We start from the raw sequence: 19676 nt of genomic DNA on the forward strand, positions 1-19676 counted from the left end.
GAGATTACCTTGGGAATGGCACCCAAATATAAACACAAAATTCATTTATGTTTCATATATACTTTACACACATAGCCTGAAGATAATTTTATGTAATATTTTTAATAATTTTGTGCAGGAAAAGTTTGTGCACGTTGAACAATCAAGAAAGCAAAGGTGCTCGGAGCCCATAGCACAGTGGTTACAGCGCTGGGCACATGCACCAAGGCTGGAGGGTTCGAACCCGGCCCGGGGCCAGCTAAACAACAATGACAACAGCAACAAAAAAAATAGCCAGGCGTTGTGTCAGGAGCCTGTAGTCTCAGCTACTTGGGAGGCTGAGCCAAGAGAATCGCTTAAGCCCACGAGTTTGAGGTTGCTGTGAGCTCTACCACAGCACTCTACCAAGGGTAACATAGGGAGACTGTCTCAATTGAAAAGAAAGAAAGCGTGTCATTATCTCAGCCACCTATGTAGACAATCTGGTTGTTCAGCATTTCATCATTCCTGACTCTAAATTTATATGCTGCTAATCAGCAATCACTTTCTTGTGCTTATTCATACATGAAGTACTTCATAGTAAAAAATAAGACATGTCATTAATACAGTTGAAAAGATAATGTGTTCAGAGTAGTTGGGAGCAGTAATATCATCCATACACCTGTATCAGCTTTAAACAGCAACAACAATGGAAGGCTTTCAGTCTCCTGCTACGATGTTGTGTTTTGATTAGGTTACTGTACACTGTCCAGCAACCCCTTGGGGATGCAGTATAAACTGCACTGTGTGCCTGTGTTTTGACGGCAACCCTTCCCAAGGTCAAGTGTGGAATCTTCCACTTGTGGTGTCATGCTGGCATTCAAAAAGTTTTGGATTTTGGAGCATTTTGGATTGTTAGATTAACAATGCTGTACAGATTAAACTCTTCTATTTATACTTTTGTACTGAAAATTTTTTCTACGCTTACTACTTTGAATAGAGTGAAATATACAATAAAATGTGCTGACAAGTAACAGGTGCTACCAGTCTAGCTGAAATCACAGCAGTCTTTAGTCTGTTCAAACGTCACATGCTACTTTTTCAGACGGGGTTTTTCCCCTGATAATGTGAGGCCTTGGGTAGTGCAGAGCCATGCAAAGGGCATGATGAACGGGGCCAGGAGAGGAGACCTACTTGTGGGGCCAGCTCTATGTGGATTATCTGGGTGCTCTTGACCATGTCCCCATGTCCCATAACTTCTACATGCCTGAGTGTTTTCATCTGACACATGAGTGATTAGGATATAACTGAGAATGAAATGTACTACATACAAATAAAAGGCAGTTCTTAAAGTCGGAAGTACCCACTAAAGGATTAATAATACTATATTAGATTGGAGAGTTCTCATACAGCCCTACAATTAAACACAAACAGTTGGGTGAACTTCCGAGTTATTTCATTGATGAAAACTATTAAAGATAACAAAGTCATGACTTTAATTTACATTCTAAGATAACTAGGCTTTTTCTATTTTAAAATCCTGGCTGATGCCTCAGTAATAGGTCACCAAGGACTAGGGCAGAGGGAATGGAGGAATCGGTGAAAACCCTTTTCTCAAAGAGCACACACGACTGATATATGAACGATTCCACCCAGAGAGCCAAGATCAAGAAATGAGGCTTAAGGACACAGCGAGGTAATTTTCAGTAAAGCCTGTGAGTGGAATACAGCTCTACCCAGATAGCAAATGTAATCCAATAATCAGGCTGGGAGATGACCTGCATTCCACACAACGTAGGGGTCAGGGATATCGGCTGTCCTATGAACACTCCATTTCATTTGACAAAAGTGAAGAAATACTTCAGACCACCCCCATTTCATGTTAGGATTCACCCATTTATCACATCAGGCATTTTGCTCTTTGATGACATAAAACACAACTTAAATTTTCTGAAAACATATTTTCAATATAAATGCATGCCTCCTCATTTACATAAAATAATTTCTCTGTAAAGTGTTTAAAAGACAAACATACTGCACAAACAACTTCTGGAAGGACATACAAACTACTCGCTATACTGACTAAATGACGCTGAAGCAACAAGAAGACTTACTTTTCACATGATACCTCTCCAAAATACTTGAAATTTTCTTTTTTTAATTTTTATTTTTGATTTAGAGATATGGTCTCCCTCTGTCACCCAGGTGGGGCTCAAGCAATCCTTCCACCTCACCCACTGGGACTATAGGATGGCTGGCCCATGCTAGGCTAATTTATATATATATATTTTTAGAGACAGGCTCTCACTTGTTACCCAGACTGGCCTCAAACACCTGGTCTTAAGCACTCCTCCAGCTACAGCCCCCCAAAGTGTAGGGATTACAGGCACGAACCACTGCACCTGCTCTATTTGAAACTGTTAAACTATGAACATATTTTACTTTTATAGTATCACAAATTGAGTTATACAGTGATTTACCATCTTGGATGCTGCATTATATTCTATTCCCACTATAACAGGCATCTATTATATGCTAATGCTATTACATTTGACTACATTATCAAACTTAGCAAATGAGGATGTTCACATTAAGTGACTGAGATTTATAAACTATACTAGCCAAAAGACTAACCGAGACTAACCCTCACCTATTAGTCTATAAACTATGCCTCTTTTCATGATCCGCTGTGGTTTCACTGCACGTATTCCCAACAGGTTTACAGTGACTACTGTGTAGTAGTAAGAGGAAAGAGGCAATAGCAAATATTATATGTTAACTATCATATATTAACAACAATACCTGTATAAAACCACTGAGAATTTATACAAAATTCTTTCAATTTCAGTAATAAGACTGGGTCGCACTTACCTGTCAATTACATAAAAGTTGTCACCATCATCGCCTTGATCAATTACATGCTCACCATCTTTGACCAATTTTTCAAACATGGCATCTAATACTTGAGACATCTGCTCCTATTTTAAAAAAATATAAGATATAATCTTTATATTTATTCTAGAACAAGTTTTTTTTAAGTAACCATAATTGCCCTTTATATTTCTGTGAACAAGCTCAAGGAAATGGAAATACCATCATTGCCATTAAGTCTTGTCAGGAAAATAACACAGTATAAAAAAAAAAGAAAGAAAAATACACAGTACTGTCTTCCTTACCACATACAAACAAGATCATTGCGTATTTGCTCTCATTCAGTATCTAAATGAAAGCACTTATAATTAGCCTCAGAATACTTACAACTATCACCACTTTAAAAAGAAAAATTAATCACACCACCAAATACCTGTGACATTACCAGGTTAGGAAAAAAACTGTTTCAAATTTCTTTTCCAGATACCTGTTTTTTAAACTTCCCTGTATTAGTTATCACTAGAAATTATGCAGAAATTTTTATAGAATTTCTACAAAATTATGTAGAAGTTAAGTAGAACTCTTTAAGAAGTAACTATTTTTTTGTATGTTTCTGGACCATTTGTCTTTTTTCACAAAATATGTCTTTCTGTCATTTGCCTACTTTTTAATGGTTTTTTTTCCCTGACTTGTTTTGAGTTCTTTGTACATTTTGGATTACCCATCCTTTGTCAGACGTATACTTTGAGATTATTTTCTCCCATTCTGTAGGCTATCTATTCACCCTATTATTTCCTTTGTTGTACAAAAGCTTTTTAATTTCATTAAGTTCCATTTATTCATTTTTGTTGTTGGTATACTTGCCTTTTAGGGCCTTAGTCATAAATTCATTGCCTAGGCTGATGTGTATAAGAGTTTTTCCTATGTTTTCTTCTAGAACTTTTAGTTTCATGCCTTACATTTAAGTCTTTAATCCACCTTGAATTAATTTTTGTACATGGTGAGAGTAGTTTCATTCTTCTGCATGTGGCGATCCAATTTTCCCAGCACCATCCCTAATCATCAGGGAAGTGCACATTAAAACAATGAGATGCTACTTTACCCCTTAATGGAATGGTCATTATTAAAAAGTTTAAAAACAATAAATATTGGCATGGATGCAGAGAGAAAGGAACGCTTACACACGGTTAGTGGGACTGCAAATTAGTCCAGCCTCTACGGAAAACAAGATGGAGATTCCGCAAAGAAGTAACTGTAGTCCTAACATTCAATCCAACAATCTCACTAATGAGTATCTACCCAAGGGAAAAGAAGTCATTTTATCAAAAAGACATTCAATGCATTCAAATGTTTATTGCAGCACAATTCATGACTCCAAAGATACAGAATCAACCCAAGTGTCCATCAATTCACGAGTGGGTAAAGAAAATGTGGTAAATATGTATACGACCAAATATTACTCAGCCACAAAAAGTAATGAAATAATATCATTTGGAGCAATGTGGAGAGGACTGAGACCATTATCCTAAGAGAAGTATCTCAGGAATGGAAAACCAAACACTGTGTGTTCTCACTAATAAGGGGCAGCTAACAAATGGGAACATAAGGGCAAAATTAACACAAAGGACACAAGAAACCAAGAGGGGGGAAGGTTGGGAAGGTTGGTATAGGATAAAAACTTATCTGTTGGGTACAACAGCACTACGCTGGTGATGGGCACACCAAAAGTCCTGACTTAAACATTGCACAAGGAATGCATGTAACAAAAACACTTGTACCCTCTTAATATTTTGAAACAAAAAACAAGAATTTTTTTAAAAAGCAGCAATAATTGATCCTACAAATGCAGCTCTGCCAGAAACATCAAAACTACTATTCAATAACTATTGAATAAACGACATAAAATTTGAAGCTGCTTAAGTCTGGCTGACAAGGCTCAGGGATTAAACCTCAGCTAATGAGAATAAACTCGGGAGATGAAAGAAATCTTTCCTTAGAACAAATACAAGAACAATTCTAAGACCTCTGAGTAGCCAGAAGAGATGGATATGGGAAAGTAGAGCAGTGCTATAATAACAGAAGATTTTATTTACAGTGTTATTTGTTCTGCCACTTACTACCCCTGAGTCGCTGGTCAAGACACTCCTCATGCATATATAAAAAGGGTATAATACTAACTGCTCAGGCCAAAATCTATCATTATTATAATTGAATAATAAGTAAATTAAGGCACTGAAGACAGACTGGGGGGAGGGGAGGAGATGCAAGTGGGAAACAGGTTTAAGAAACAAGGTATTCTGCATTAAGAGATAACAGATCACATGTGATTCTCTTCCTTTTAAGACCCCATTAGACTTCCACAGGGAAAACAAAGATATGAATCCACAACAGCCTATAGCACAGGAAGGGGCAGCCAACACCCACCCGGGAGAGTTCCAGAGCAAAGAGGTAAGTCAAATGGGGCAGAGGGAACAGACCAGAAGGCACAGATGAGCCTGAAGCATAGAGGGGGTGGCACACCCTGCAGGGCACCAAGAGGCTCCAGGCTGGGAATCACCTGGTTCTGTCAGAGTGAGACTGAGACACAAACTTGGAAACCAGTGAACTGATTTAAAGTGCTTACAGAGATCAGTTTAAGGTGTCTAACCTCCAGCCTGTGGGCCACATACATACTATGTGAGGACTTTTTTTCTTTATCTGTGATGGCGGATGTCATGAAAATAATGCACAGACCTTTTTTTTCCTCGTCAGCTTTCATTAGTATTTGTGTATTTAATATGTGGCCCAAGATGCTTCTCCTTCCGATGTGTGGCAGAGAAAAGAAAAGGTTACAGCACACCAGGAGACGAAGTGTCCAGCCCCAACTCTTTCCCAACAAAGATCAGAAAGAAGCTAAACAAATCAGAGAGAACTAGAACAGATATTGTGAACACTGGACTCCAGGACAAAGGCCTAAAGACCTCACTTGCTGGGATTTAGGGGTTCCTAGTGCAGCAGCTGGCTCCTTGCCAGCGCAACCAACACAGTGCCTGGTTGACAGGCCTGGCCTCCTTACTGAAAGCTCTAAATCAGCTTTGTATGGGTCCTCTGGTCACCTACGAGACTAAGATAAACAGCAAAACACCACCATGTGAGATAGATATTTCAGGAATAGTACAGAGCTTTTGGAAAGTTATGTTTGTATATCTAGAGACACTCAAGATGGTATTATATCCATGAGACCAAAGCACACAAATAAATATAATGTTTAGAAAAAAAAAAAAACAGAGAAAAATAGGTTGCTTGGAAATTTAAGAACAAGATTGCCAATTTTTTCCTCTTTTAAATAGACTTTTTAAAAGCAGCTTTAAGGTTCACAAGAACATTGAACAGAAAGTACAGACATCCTGGCTCGGCGCCAGTAGCTCAGCAGCTAAGGTGCCAGCCACATGCACCGGAGCTGGCGGGTTCGAATCCAGGCTGGGCCTGCCAAACAACGACAACTACAACCAAAAAATAGCCAGGCGTTGTGGCAGGCACCTGTAGTCCCAGCTACTTGGGAGGCACAACACTCTACCAAGGGCGACACAGTGAGACTCTGTCTCAAAGAAAGAAAAGAAAAAAAGAAAAGTATAGACATCCCGTATATCCCCTGCCCCAACATATGACATATGCACAGCCTCCCCATTATCAACATCTCCCTTTCTTTACAACTGGTGAACCTACACAAACATCATTATTGCTCAAAGTCCATAGTTTTTATTAGGGTTTACTCTTGGTGCGGTAAACTGCATGGCTTTGACAAAGGTCTGTATGATAGCATGTATCTACTGCTAAAAAAAAATTTTTAAGAGGGTAAGAAGATAAAACTAAAAATTTCAAAGAAAGTCAATAAAGAGATAAAAATATAGGAATTCTAGAGAAAGTAAAATGGCAGAGAAAACAAAAGGGAGGGAGAAATATGAGATGAATTTTCCAGAACCAAAGGACACAACTTCTCAGACCCAAAAAACACAACTGATGACCAAAAACCCCATGCTAACATAATATATTCTTAGAATACCAACGATAAAGAAATGATCTACAAAGCTTTCAGAAATGGGCGAGGGAGGTTCTTAAAAATATAAAAAGATGCTCAACTTCTCTCAAAACAAAGAGAAATGCAAATTGAAACTGAAATGAGACACCACTTTTCACTTGTCAGATTCAAAAAGATACAAACGTTAGAATAACACGCTGTGTGGAGACTCGGAGACCGTGTGGGAAAGACACATTCTCACACAGACTTCTGATGAGAATGTAAAATGCAACAAATTCTACAAAAAGCAATCTGCCAAAATTTAATAAAATTTCAAATATGTATACTCTTCTACCTCGCTATCTCTTTTCTAGTTATTCTATAGATATCTGTGAAATAACACGTGCACCAGCATTTTTCATTGCATCCCCATAACAGCAAAAGATTAGAAACAATTTTTTAAAACAAACGAATGTTTATTGACAGGGCACTGGATAAATAAGTTATGTATATCCATGTACGCCCTATGGATATACCCTAACTACAACTGTAAAAATAGCACATAGGGATTTACAGAGAGTCACCCTTCAAGGAGTCGCTGGCAGGCAGAGGATAATCAGAAAATCTGAAAACCTGCCATGGGGGGACCAGTTTAGGAAACACAGCATTCAGGTGAGAGTGAGAACACATCAGCTACCTTCTGTCACACCGATGAAGTTAGTGAGTGGTTCTAGAGGCCAGAACTGGGACCGTTAGGTAGAAGTTTCATGGAGATTTTTACACAACGTAAAGACCTGCTTAAGAATGACAGCTGTCTAGCAGTGACAAGGGCCGCCTTGTGAAGAGTTTCGCCTTTTCTAGGATGCTACAGAATTAGAATCATACAGTGTGTAGCCTTTCCAGATTCACCTCTTCCACTCAGTGCTATGCATTCCTTGTCTTTTCATTGCTAGATAGGTCATTTTGCTTTACCACTGAATAATATTCCTTTGCCTAGATATACCACAGTTTATTTATTTATTCACCCACTTAACAGCATGTTGACTGCTTCTAAGTTTTGGCTTATTTTTTTTTTTTTTTTTTGCAGTTCTTGGCTGGGGCCAGGTTTGAACCCAGCACCTCTGGTATATGGGGTGGTGCCCTACTCCTCTGAGCCACAGGCACTGCCCCAAGTTTTGGCAATTTTAAACAAAACTGCTACAAACATGTACGCAAGTTTTTGCATAGATGTACGTCTTCAACTCCTTTGGGTACACACCAAGGCAAGTGATTACTAGAGCATATGTTAAGAGTATATTGGTTTTGTAAAAGACTCTCTTTCAAAGTGGATGTGCCATTTTGCATTCCCACAAAGGGAATGAATGAGAGAGTTCTTTGGCGGTGGTTTTGGGCCATTCTACTAGGTGTGCAATGGTATCTCACTGTTTGAATTTTAAGTCCCCTGATGACATATGGCATGGAGCATATTTTCATATGCTTACGCACCATCTGCAAATCTTTTCTGGTGAGGTGTCTGTTGAGGCCTTCACTTCACTTTTTAATCTGATTGTTTTCTTACTATTAAGTTCTTCGTGTATTTGGGTGACAGTCCTTTATTAGATGTCTCTTACAAATATTTTCTTCTAGTCTGTGGCTTGTCTTTTCATTCTGTTTACAGTTTTTGAAGCACAGAAATGTTTAATTTTAATGAAGTCTGGCTTATTAAATCTTTCTTTCATGGATCATGTCTCTAGAATCATATCTAAAAAGTCACCACCCAATCTAAGGTCTTCTGTCTAGATTTTCTCCTGTTATCTTCTAGGAGCTTTACAGTTTTGCATTTTACACTTAGGTCTATGATCCACTTTGAGTTAACTGTTGTGGAGAGTGTAAGGTCTGTGACTCCATTCATTTCTTGCATTTGGATATCCAGATGTTCCAGCATCATTTGTTGAAAAGACTATCTTTGCACCATTGTATCGCCTATGCTTCTTTGTTACAGACAGATCAGTTAACTTTACCTATGTGGGGCTATTTCTGGGCTCTAAGTTCTGCTCCATTGATTAATCTGTGCATTCCTTTGCCAGTACCACACTGTCTTAATTACTGCAGCTTTATACAAAGTCTGAGTCTATTAGTGTCAGTCTTCTAATTTTGTTCTTTTCCTTCAATATTGTGTTGCCTATTCTGGGTCTTCTGCCTTTCCATATAAACTTTAGAACCAGTTTGTTGATCTCTATAGGACAACTTGCTGGGATTTTGTATTGGGATTGCACTGAATCTACAGATCAAGTTGGGAGAACTGACATCTTCATAATATCGAATCTTCCTATTCATATCTCATTTATCAGAATATCTCCCCATTTAGCAAGTTTTCTTTTTATTTCTTTCATCAGAGTTTTTCTCATATGGATCTTAAACATATTTTTGTAAAATTTACACCTAAGTATTACATTTTGAAGAGATAATAATATAAATGGTACTGTATTTTTAATTTCAAATTCCACTTGGTCATTGCTGATATCCAGGAAAGTAACTGACTTTTGTATATCAACCGTGTATCCTACAACCTTCTTATAATCCCTTACTAGCTCTGGAAATTTTTCTGTTAATTCTTTCCAATTTCCTACTTAGATAATCATGTCCTCTGTGAACAAAAACAGTTATATTTCTTCCTTCTCAATCAGAATATATTTTACTTTATTTTCTTGTATTCTTACATATAGAGGACTATGAATTATTTTTATTAAGGTGAGGTTCACATAATATAAAAATTAACTTCTTTTAAGTGAACAACTCAGTGGCCTAAAGTTAATAACCATCACCCTTATCCAGTTCAAAACATTTGCATCATCTCAAAAGGAAACCCTATGCCCATTACACAGTCACCTGCCATTCTCTTGCAGCCCCCCCCCCAAAAAAACCCACCAATCTGTTTTCTATCTCTATAGATTTATTTATTTTGAATATTTCATATAATTGAATCACAAAGTATGTGACCTTTTACATCTGGCTTATTTCACTTAGCACAATGTTTTTGAGGTTTATCCCCATTTAGGATGTTTCATATTCCATTCCTTTTTCAGACTAATTTTATCTACATACCACAGTCTATTTATTCAACTGTCAGTGGACACTTGGGTTGTCTTCACCTTTTGGCTGCTATGAACATTTGTATACAAGCATTTATTTGAACACCTGTTCTCAAATCTTTGGGGTGTATACCTATCAGTGAAATTGCTGGGTCAGGTAGTAACTCTATGTTTCACTTTTTGAGGAACCACTAAGCTGTTTTCCACAGTAACTAAACCATTTTACTTTCCCACTAGCAATGTATGAGCATTCTAATTTCTCCACATCTTTGCAAATATTTGTTATTTTCCTTGTTTAAAAAAAAATTATATCTATTCTAGTGGGATTTGGTATTTCATTGTGGTTTTGATTTGCATTTCCCTAATGACTAACCATACTGAAGATCTTTTCATTCGCTTGCTGGTGATTTGTGTATCTTCCTTGGAGAAATTTCTATTCAAGTAGTTTGCCCATTTTTAGATTGGGTTGTTGAATGTGTTATTTATATGCATGTATTTTGGATACTAAATCCTTATCAGATACATGTTTTACACATATTTTCTTCCAATTCTGTAGACTGTCTTTTTACTTTTTTTTGATAATGTCCTTTGATGCATAAAAATGTTATGTTCTTATAAAGTCCAATTTACTTTTTTTCTTTTCTTGCCCCTGCTTTTGGTGTCTAAGGATCCATTACTAAATCTAAGGCCATGAAGACTTTACCCCTGTGTTTTCTTCTAAAAGCTTTACAGGGTAAACTCTTGGATTTCAGTTCTTTGACCTCTTTTGAGTTAATTTTTGTATAGATGTGAAGTAGAAATCCAACTTTGTTCCCTTTTTTTTTCTGATAGAGAGAGAGAGTCTCATTTGTCACCCTCAGTAGAGTGCTGGGCATCATAGTTCATAGCAACCTCAAACCCTTGGGGTTAAGCAATTCTCTTGCCTCAGCCTCCCAAGTAGCTGGAACTACAGGTGCCTGCCACAATGCCTGGCTATTTTTAGAGACGGGGTCTGGCTCTTGCTCAGGCTGGTCTTGAACCTGTGAGCTCAAGCAATCCACCCACCTCAGCCTGCCAGAGTTCTGGGATTACAGGCCTGAGCCACCACACCTGGCTCCAGCTTTGTACTTTTATGTGCATACAAATCAAATATCCACTTGATCTAGTACCATTTGTTGAAGAGACCATTCTTTTTCCATTCAATGGTCTTGGCATGCTTGTTGAAACATCAATTTTCCATAAATGTACTGATTTTGTTTCTGGGCTCTCAATTCCATCCCATTGTTCAATATGTCTAGCTCTACACCAGTACCATATTATTTTTGATTACTGTACCTTTGTAGTAAGTTTTTTTAATTTTATTTTATTTTTTAATTGAGCAGAGTCTCACTTTGTCGTCCTCGGTAGAGTGTCATGGTGTGGCAGCTCACAGCAACCTCAACTCCTGGGCTCAAGCGATTCTCTTGCCTCAGCCTCCCGAGTAGCTTGGGACAACAGGCGCCTGCCACAATGTCCAGCTATTTCTTTGGTGTTGGCAGGCCCGGGTTGGGTTCAAACCTACTAGCCCTGGTGCATGTGGCTGGTGCCCTACCCCTTCTTAAAATTGAGAAGTGTGAGTCCTAAGACTTTGTTCTTCCTTTTCAATATTACTTTGGCTATTTGGAGTCCTCTGTGTTAAGTATATAGTTCTAACAGTCAACAACAGCAAAACATTCTTGTGTTTTCATGATTTAACTTTATGATATAAATAAAAGCTAGCAATTTAACCTTTTATAAATAAATTAATACTGATTAAAAACAATTTAAAAAAAGAACTTAGAACCTCAATAAATACTGATCTATTGTTAAATAAAAAAACAACAGGGCAAAACACTATGTACAGATTTTGCTGCCACCGACATTTTAAAAAGTATATACTTGGAGATGCATTACATAACCCAAGGAAAATATCCACAGTAGTGCTGAAAGAACTTGGCTCCTGAGAAACTGGGTTGCTGGGAGACAGAGGTGGAAAGATTTCCTTTCCCTGACTACTCTTTTGTTCTTTTTGAATTTTTGTACGGTCTATGTGTATATTGATTCAAATTTTTCAATTAACTAAAAAACCAAATTCTAAACAGAGAACACAATATTACATCTTCATGTGGACTAAGAAAGACCTTTGGAAGAATGATGGGCTGGGTCTGAGGAAGTACTTTCTATGCCCTCAGTGGGTCCCTGTGTGAGCGCTGGCACCTGTGTGTGCATCAGCCGCCAGGGCTGAGGAGGAAGCCAGTGTGGCAAGAGAACAGGGCTTTCCTGTCGCGGTGCTAATTGGCCCCACAGGGACCCTTTTGCCGAAATGAGTTCATCAGCCCAGACAACATATGGTCACCTGTCAAAATTCTGAAGGTTGATTAAATCACTTACTAACATTTTATTTGCTTTCTATTTATATTTCAACTCTTTAAAGGCAAATGGAAGAGGAATATCAGCTTTATTGATTAGTTCTGACTCTAAATGTCAAGTGGAGAAAAAAGGATGAAATAAATGGCTGTAGTAAAATTTTTGGTTATGTCAGAATTTGCTGCATCTTAAAATATTATAAAGCTGAAGAATTCAGAAATGGATATATAAAAATGTAATTCCTGACAAAATACAGAAAAATTATTTCTTTTAGAAATTCTCTGTGACAGGTGTCTGTTCCAGTCAATCAAAAATATAATTTCCCCATAATTATGCACAGAGTGAAAAGAACTTAGGAAATATTTAATATGCAGAGGCTTATCGTGATGACTGACAACTACTGTAGGAAATCCACATCCAGTTCTCCTACAGAATGCAAATTCAAGACTGAGCTCAGTAAAGGGCTCTGACTCACTTAAGAAACAATTTACTCTGCATTAATGAAAGAGCCTATCATATAGCATAGGAAAATTATTTCATTTAGCCTCAAATTAGAAATATTTCAGAAGAAAAATGGCCTACTGAGTTGAGCAGTAAAATATTCATGAAAAGAATATCTTCAAAGAGATTAATAATCATAAATGCTGTATTCAATTTATGAATACACAGCACTACAAGGAAAAATGCTCAGAGGTCCAGGAAAAGTAAGATTCTCAAGCTAAACAATGACTTCAGGAAATTAAAATAAGATGGTAGGTACAGGCTAAGGTGCCAGCCACATACATAGGAGCTGGAGGGTTCAAATCCAGCCCGGGCCTGCCACCTAACAGTGACAACTACAGCCAAAAAATAGCCAGGCGTTGTGGCAGGCACCTGTAGTCCCAGCTACTTGGGAGGCACAACACTCTTACCAAGGGTGACACAGTGAGACTCTGTCTCAAAGAAAGAAAACACATAAATACATAAGCATAAGCACTTGGTAGAACACCAAAGAAAGAGCTGGGCATTGTGGCAGGCGCCTATAGTCCCAAGCTACTCGGGAGGCGGAGGCAAGAGAACTGCCTAAGCCCAAGAGTTTGAGGTTGCTGTGAGCTGTGATGCCACAGCACTCTACCCAGGGTGACAGCTTGAGGTTCTGTCTCAAAAAAAAGAAAAAAAAAAAGATGGTAGGTACAAAGCCAAGATCATTCTTCCTGCTAATTAGTAATTACTATTTCCCTTTCCTCCTTCAGATTTTCCCATTTTGGTAAAAAGTGTCACTTTTTAGTCATTCCAGCTAGACACCCAGGTCATCCCACACATTTTCCTTCAGGCCTCAGTTAAATCAACCACAAAGTACCACGTTCTCTTACTCCTGAACATTCCTTTCTGTCCATCCCTTTTGTCTCTTCCCTACTTCAGGTCCGTTTCTTTTCCCTGGATCATCGCACAGTTTCTTTACTGAGCTCCACTCCTTTGCTCTTGTCCACTTTCCCTCTGATTCCCCTCTTTAACTCTGCCCTCTACACTACCAACAAAGTGACCTTAGACAAATCTGATTGTTACAGTCTCTGTTACAAACTCTTCAGTGATGGTGATGGCTGGCAGGGTGTGTCCAGAGCTGCAGCATGACATTCAAGATGCATCTCAGCTTCCATCACTTCAGGATCCAGTGATAACACTCTGTACTTTTTTTTTTTTTTTGGCAAATAGAGTCTCACTTTGTCCCCTGGGTAGAGTTCCGGATATCACAGCTCATAATAACCTCCAACTCTTGGGAGCAAGCAATTCTCTTGCCTCAGCCTTCCAAGTAGCTGGAACTACAGGTACCCACCACGGATGCCTGGCTATTTTTAGAGACGGGGTCTCACTCTTGCTCAGGCTGGTCTTGAACTTCTGAGCTAAAGCAGTCCACCCACCTTGGCCTCCCAGAATGCTAGGATTATGGGCATGAGCCACCACTCTGCCCGGCCAAACACTCTGTACCTTTGTTAACTGGCAATTTCCTCATTTTCTGAGGCAGAGCTCCCTGGCCTCTCCAACTTTCTGAATCCTCAGGGTAGGGTAAGAGACGCTCATCCTTTCACGATGCCCTGACCATGTCACAGCATTTATCATGTTCTACCAAATGCTTATGCTTATGTATTTATGTCCTTCATCAAATTTATAAGTTCCAATAGGACAAAAATCATGTTTAGATATCTCTGTGGCCGCTAAACACCTTATATAAGCCTTGAAAGACAGGGAGTAGTCAAGAAATTAAACTGAAAGGAGCTGTATGATAAGCAGAATAAATAAACTGAATATGTAATTCAATCAAAATGCATTTGGGTTATTGTAAATAATACATATTGTAAAAAAATGGAAGGCTGCTTAAAATATGAGCTAAATCTAAAACCTTCAACTGCTATGTTTAGAGCTAAATGTCTTATTACAGGTAGTAATTTGTTGAGAAAATAAATTTTTATTTATTTATGTCCTATATCATTTTTAAAAGAAATTTGAGATAGGGGAAGAAATCAAGGTGGTCAGTGTACAATTTAAAATAAAGATCTTTTGGGAACAACTATGTAACCATGTTTGCTTCTTCGTTATAAAATGTCCAATAAAGATAATTCATGAACTGGCCTTTTCTTTTCCCTCCCATGAACTGGCTTTTAAAATCTATATTGAAGGCAAGGTGTAGTTACTCACACCTATAATCCCAGCACTTTGGGAGGCCAAGGTGGGAGGACTACTTAAGTAGTAGTCCTTGAGGACCATGAGTTCAAGATCAGCCTAGGCAAAATAGTAAAATCCCATCTTTAAAAAAAAAAAAGAAAGGAAAAGAAAAGATACTATACTAGCTGGGCATGGTGGCATGTGCCTGTAGACCCAGCTACTTAAGAAACTAAAGCAGAAGGGTAACTTGAGCCCAGGAGTTCAAGGATACAGTGAACTATGATATCACTATACTCTAGCCTGGGCAATAGAATAAGACCCTATCTTCACCCCCCTCCAAAAAAAGAAAGAAAGAAAACAGAAATACACACACATACACACACACACACACACACACACCTCTGTATGTTGACCAGTTTGTTATAGTCCCTTGGGTGGTCAACAGAGGTGGTCAACATAAGGAAGTAGGCCTACGGTACTAACACATACATGAGGTGCATGTCCAGTCTAAGAAAATTAAGGAGGTACTCAACTATGGAAGTTCTCTGTATGTATGAGAAAGACCTTCAGCAAAGCAGTGAAATGCAACTAAAACATTTCTTCCTATGTTTATGAATAACCACTTTAATTAAGCAAAGTTGCTCCTTGAACAGACTATACTAGCAAAAGTATTTTTTAAAAAATAGTTTTAAATGCAACCACAGTTTTCATAATGCTTTAACAGAATTAAAGTTGAAAAGGCAAGGAAGATCAATTTAATAAGGCTGGAACAGAGTAGGCAGCATCCCTGCAACAAATAACTAGGGACTATTTCATTCATGCCTGTTCATCACTTAATTCATAGACACCAGGAGAGCACTCCTTCACTGCTTAGTCACTGGTGGAAGCATCAAAACACTGTTCTACTGAATAGGAAGGTATGCAAAAATAATAACACGAAACAGTAACAAAACACTAAACTTGAGCATTTTCACATCTAGCTCTAGTCTTTAGTATTCAAAGTATGTTGTAGGACAAGAGCATCAACACTAACTGGGAGCTTGAAAGAAATACAGTCTTTTAGGCTCCATTACAGACCTACTCAATTCAAGTCTATGTCTTAATGAGATCCCCAGGTGATATTTAAAGCATATTTAAACTTGAGAAGCACTGTTTTTGGTGATCTCCAAAATTCTCCCACATAAAAATCCTAGTTGAAAAATAGAGAATCCTTGATTGACTCCTACCTCTAAGTGAAAAACTAAGGATTAACTTTACTATTCTCTTTCGTGTGCATTTGGATCAAAAAGAGTTAAATACCATATTAGTCCTTGCCTTAGAGAACATCTGCTCCACAAGCTGATACCACTGCCAACTCAGATTATTGAACCAGGGCTTGGCTTCCTCTAATGATGGTACTCAATCAATACAGATCAAGTAAACTTGGATAGACAAAGGCACATCAGGGCCGCTCTGAATAGCTGAATTCACACCACGGAGTGCAACTATGTTCAAGGGTTCGGCAACTTTTAACAAGATATTATTTAAATATCATTTTATTATAAATAACACATATCCAAAAATATTACTTCTGATTAATTTTGTACACCTAGATAAATACAAATGAATAACCCAAAGCATCTTTGTTTTAGTCCCAGTGCTTCTTTTTGAGAGCCGAGTGCACATAGAAAGCTTTCAGTGGCAATTGCTACTTCAAGAGTGATAGAAGGATGCAAAAGACAAACTTCCTGTCCTAAAAGAAAATGCAAGGATGAAGGGACCAATGGATCTTCAGCATGGGGTCACGTTCAAGCCGGTCAGAGGCAGTAATCTGACCTCAGAGTCGGACACACAAATGTATAAAGTGCTAAGCCTAAAATAAGATCTCTAAGTCACAAACAGTAATTGATGTTCCTGGAGAACATGATAGAAACTAAATGACCTTAGAATCAAAGAAGATCTTTAAAATATTTCACAGTGTAAATATGACCCAGGGTAGCAGAATGGGTATGATGCAGTACTTTAATCTTTATAAAAATGTTCTTTTTAAGCAGATTTCATCTTAGAAAGAGTGGATCATGATTAATAATTTCTCCTCTTAGAAATCAATCTGAAAACTAAAAGATGTTGAGTTTGACCAAAACAAAAAAGTACGTTGTAAAAGTGACTCAGTTCACATTTGGAACATAGCAAGAGGGGCTCTCTCTCCTAAACGACTACATATTTACATATTTACCAATGAGTAAACATAATCCAAGAGGAAGGGAGCAGAACATTTAGGTCAGAGTGCAAGGCAAAATCGGAACAGCATACTCACTTATACCGAGACTGGGTATGCTAGAAATGGCAAAACCAAATACTAGAGATTTCAAAATCCTTACAAAGAACAACTCTCCCAACCTTAAAGCCAAGTAATATGTTACTTTTAATTTGTGTAATATAGAGGTTATACACATTCAAATATAATTGCTATTATTGGCTGTGGAGTGAGGCAATCCTCCTTGGGCCCTGAGCATCCTTGCATATTCCTGTTGGGAGTAATGTAAGGTCCTAACCTCTCTTTATCTATAACAAGTCTCAGCTCTGTGTTTGTAGCAAGAGAGATAAGATAATGTCTCCCCCAGGACAAACACCCCAGGCCTGCTACTTCTTGCCCCGACAGCAGCAGCCTATCCCCCAAACTCAATATTCTGCTACCCGCAGCGGACCCACTTCAAGTAGGTGCATCCCCCACGGGGCCTTTGCTATTGCCCCAGGGTAACATTAGCTTATAAAGAGGATAAAATTCAAGACCCTGCACAGTTTGACACTAGCATAAATAAAAATCATCTGTATTATTAAGATTTGTCTTACCGGATCTAAGTTCTTAAACAGCAGGATGTCTTTGCAAGCCTCTTGCAATCTATTTCTTTGATCATCAGTTTTTGGATGTATAATCTAAAAGGACACCAGATTAAAAAACAAAAACAAAGACATTAGTCAGTACCATCTTACCCACAAAGATAAAAAACTCTTCTAACAAAACCCAACAGGGATGTTAGAAAGATCATTGGTGCTCAAGTTCACTTTAGGTTAGCACTGAAATTCATTTCTAGATGACTAGTGACCATCAGCCCACTAAGTAAGAGAAAGTAATTCAACTTGTCAGGAGAGTGGTGTACATTCACCAATATTCACATGAATATCTCCCAAAAGCTTGTTCCCCTTAGGTTATCAAGTTCATTATGTAAAGGTCTGTGGCCAGCTGGAAACTCCCAACTCCCAGCCAGTGGGGATGCATACAAAAGCTCAACGAGGGACAACAGCTACACTGTGAATGTGGAAACTAAGATCAGTACTCTACTGAGTTTAATACTCTTTTAAGATAGAACTCTTTTTTATGAAACTTGATAAACTCTCCAGAAGCAAATACATTCTGGAATGCATATTGCATTTTTATGCACATCACAGCTGCCCCCAGAGCAAGTCAGTAATTTTCAGAAGGGAGCTTGCCCCTGCCATTCCTAAAGAATGGGTGTTCAAAGGAAAAGTGAATCTTGGGAGCGCTGGTGCACTCAGTTCAGAATAAACTCAAGGAAAACTGCCATATTATATTCTCACTAGACTTTCATTCCACTAGGGCGACCAACACAATGCCTTCAGCAAGGGTGGCTTTGCAACTCTCCAGAGTCCCTTTGGACCAGCACAAGGCTCAACAGACTTGGATCAAAAAGTCCATCCTTTATGAATAACGGTAGTTCGTAACTATAAAATGAGTTAGAGAGGCAAGGGATAGTCCTAAAAGTAGCAGGCATGGAGTTAGTTTCCTAGAAACCTATATACCACCTTTTCCAATCCCAGTGTTCACTCAGAGTGCCCACGGAAGTCAGGGTCCCCACCCGAGCAAGCAGAATCAGCAGCAGTGGCTATATGAGATAGTCACAAACACAACACAACTCACAATGGAAAATCAACATCAGCACTTCAGACCATATGAGATGGCTGAAAATTAATGAAAATCACAAGCCTTAGAAAAAAATGAGGAAATTTACAGTATTTTAGTGCACTGTTTCTATGCCAACTATATATATGTTTTATTTATATACTACATGAAAGACTACTAGCTAATGAGAGAAGACACTATGTTTTCCCCTATAGGGGTAAGGCACATACAAACCTTGGTTTACCATCTGATCAATGTTCATCTCAAACTAGAGCCTGAGATGACACATGAAGACAGAAAAACTGGATCCTGGTACCTACTAACTCACTGCCATACAGGAAATCTGGAAAAATTAGGTATTAAATCATACCAACCAAAATTCATTTCTTTCTCATCAAATGAGGACGACTAGCACAATAAAACAAAACAAACAATAGGTTGTTTCTCATTTCACTACATCCTTCTAGAGCAGCGGTTCTCAACCTGTGGATCCTCGACCCACAGGAACTGTATTAAAGGGCCGCGGCTTTAGGAAGGTTGAGAACCACTGTTGTAGAGCTTCAAGCTGAGGCAATCAATCATAAACATTTGCCTGTCCAGAGTCTATTCCCAGAGAGAAATGGCTGGGGAGACATCAGCACTGCAAACCTCCTTGCATCTTATTGCCAATTTAAGTCTTTTTTTTCCACCCATTCTCTAAGAAACCTTCACACAGGAGCTCAGCTTTTCCTCCTTTCTCTCTTCCTGCTACTTCTGTTCTTATCAATTAACACTTCTAAATTGTCTCTGGGTCTCAATCCTGCTGCTCCGGCAATTTGTCTGCTGCTCTGCTCCCATTTCCTGTCTCCCTCTCCTGCTGTCACTGCACAGTAAC

The 19676-nt window shown here is 38.4% G+C and overlaps 1 protein-coding gene across 1 annotated transcript in view; it reads right to left on the minus strand.

The window, feature by feature from the left end:
* PRKAR2B (protein kinase cAMP-dependent type II regulatory subunit beta) overlaps nucleotides 1-19676 on the minus strand; it is a 99645-nt gene that overhangs the window by 17407 nt on the left and 62562 nt on the right. The window contains exons 4-5 of the mRNA XM_003782595.2: nucleotides 17734-17817; nucleotides 2830-2936 (exon numbers count right to left, since the gene is read on the minus strand). Coding sequence (XP_003782643.1) covers nucleotides 2830-2936; nucleotides 17734-17817 — 191 coding nt within the window. The remainder of the gene's footprint in view (nucleotides 1-2829; nucleotides 2937-17733; nucleotides 17818-19676) is intronic.

This window comes from Otolemur garnettii, unplaced genomic scaffold (genome assembly GCF_000181295.1).
Source record: "Otolemur garnettii isolate 467f Iridium unplaced genomic scaffold, OtoGar3 scaffold00005, whole genome shotgun sequence".
Lineage (NCBI taxonomy): Eukaryota > Metazoa > Chordata > Mammalia > Primates > Galagidae > Otolemur > Otolemur garnettii.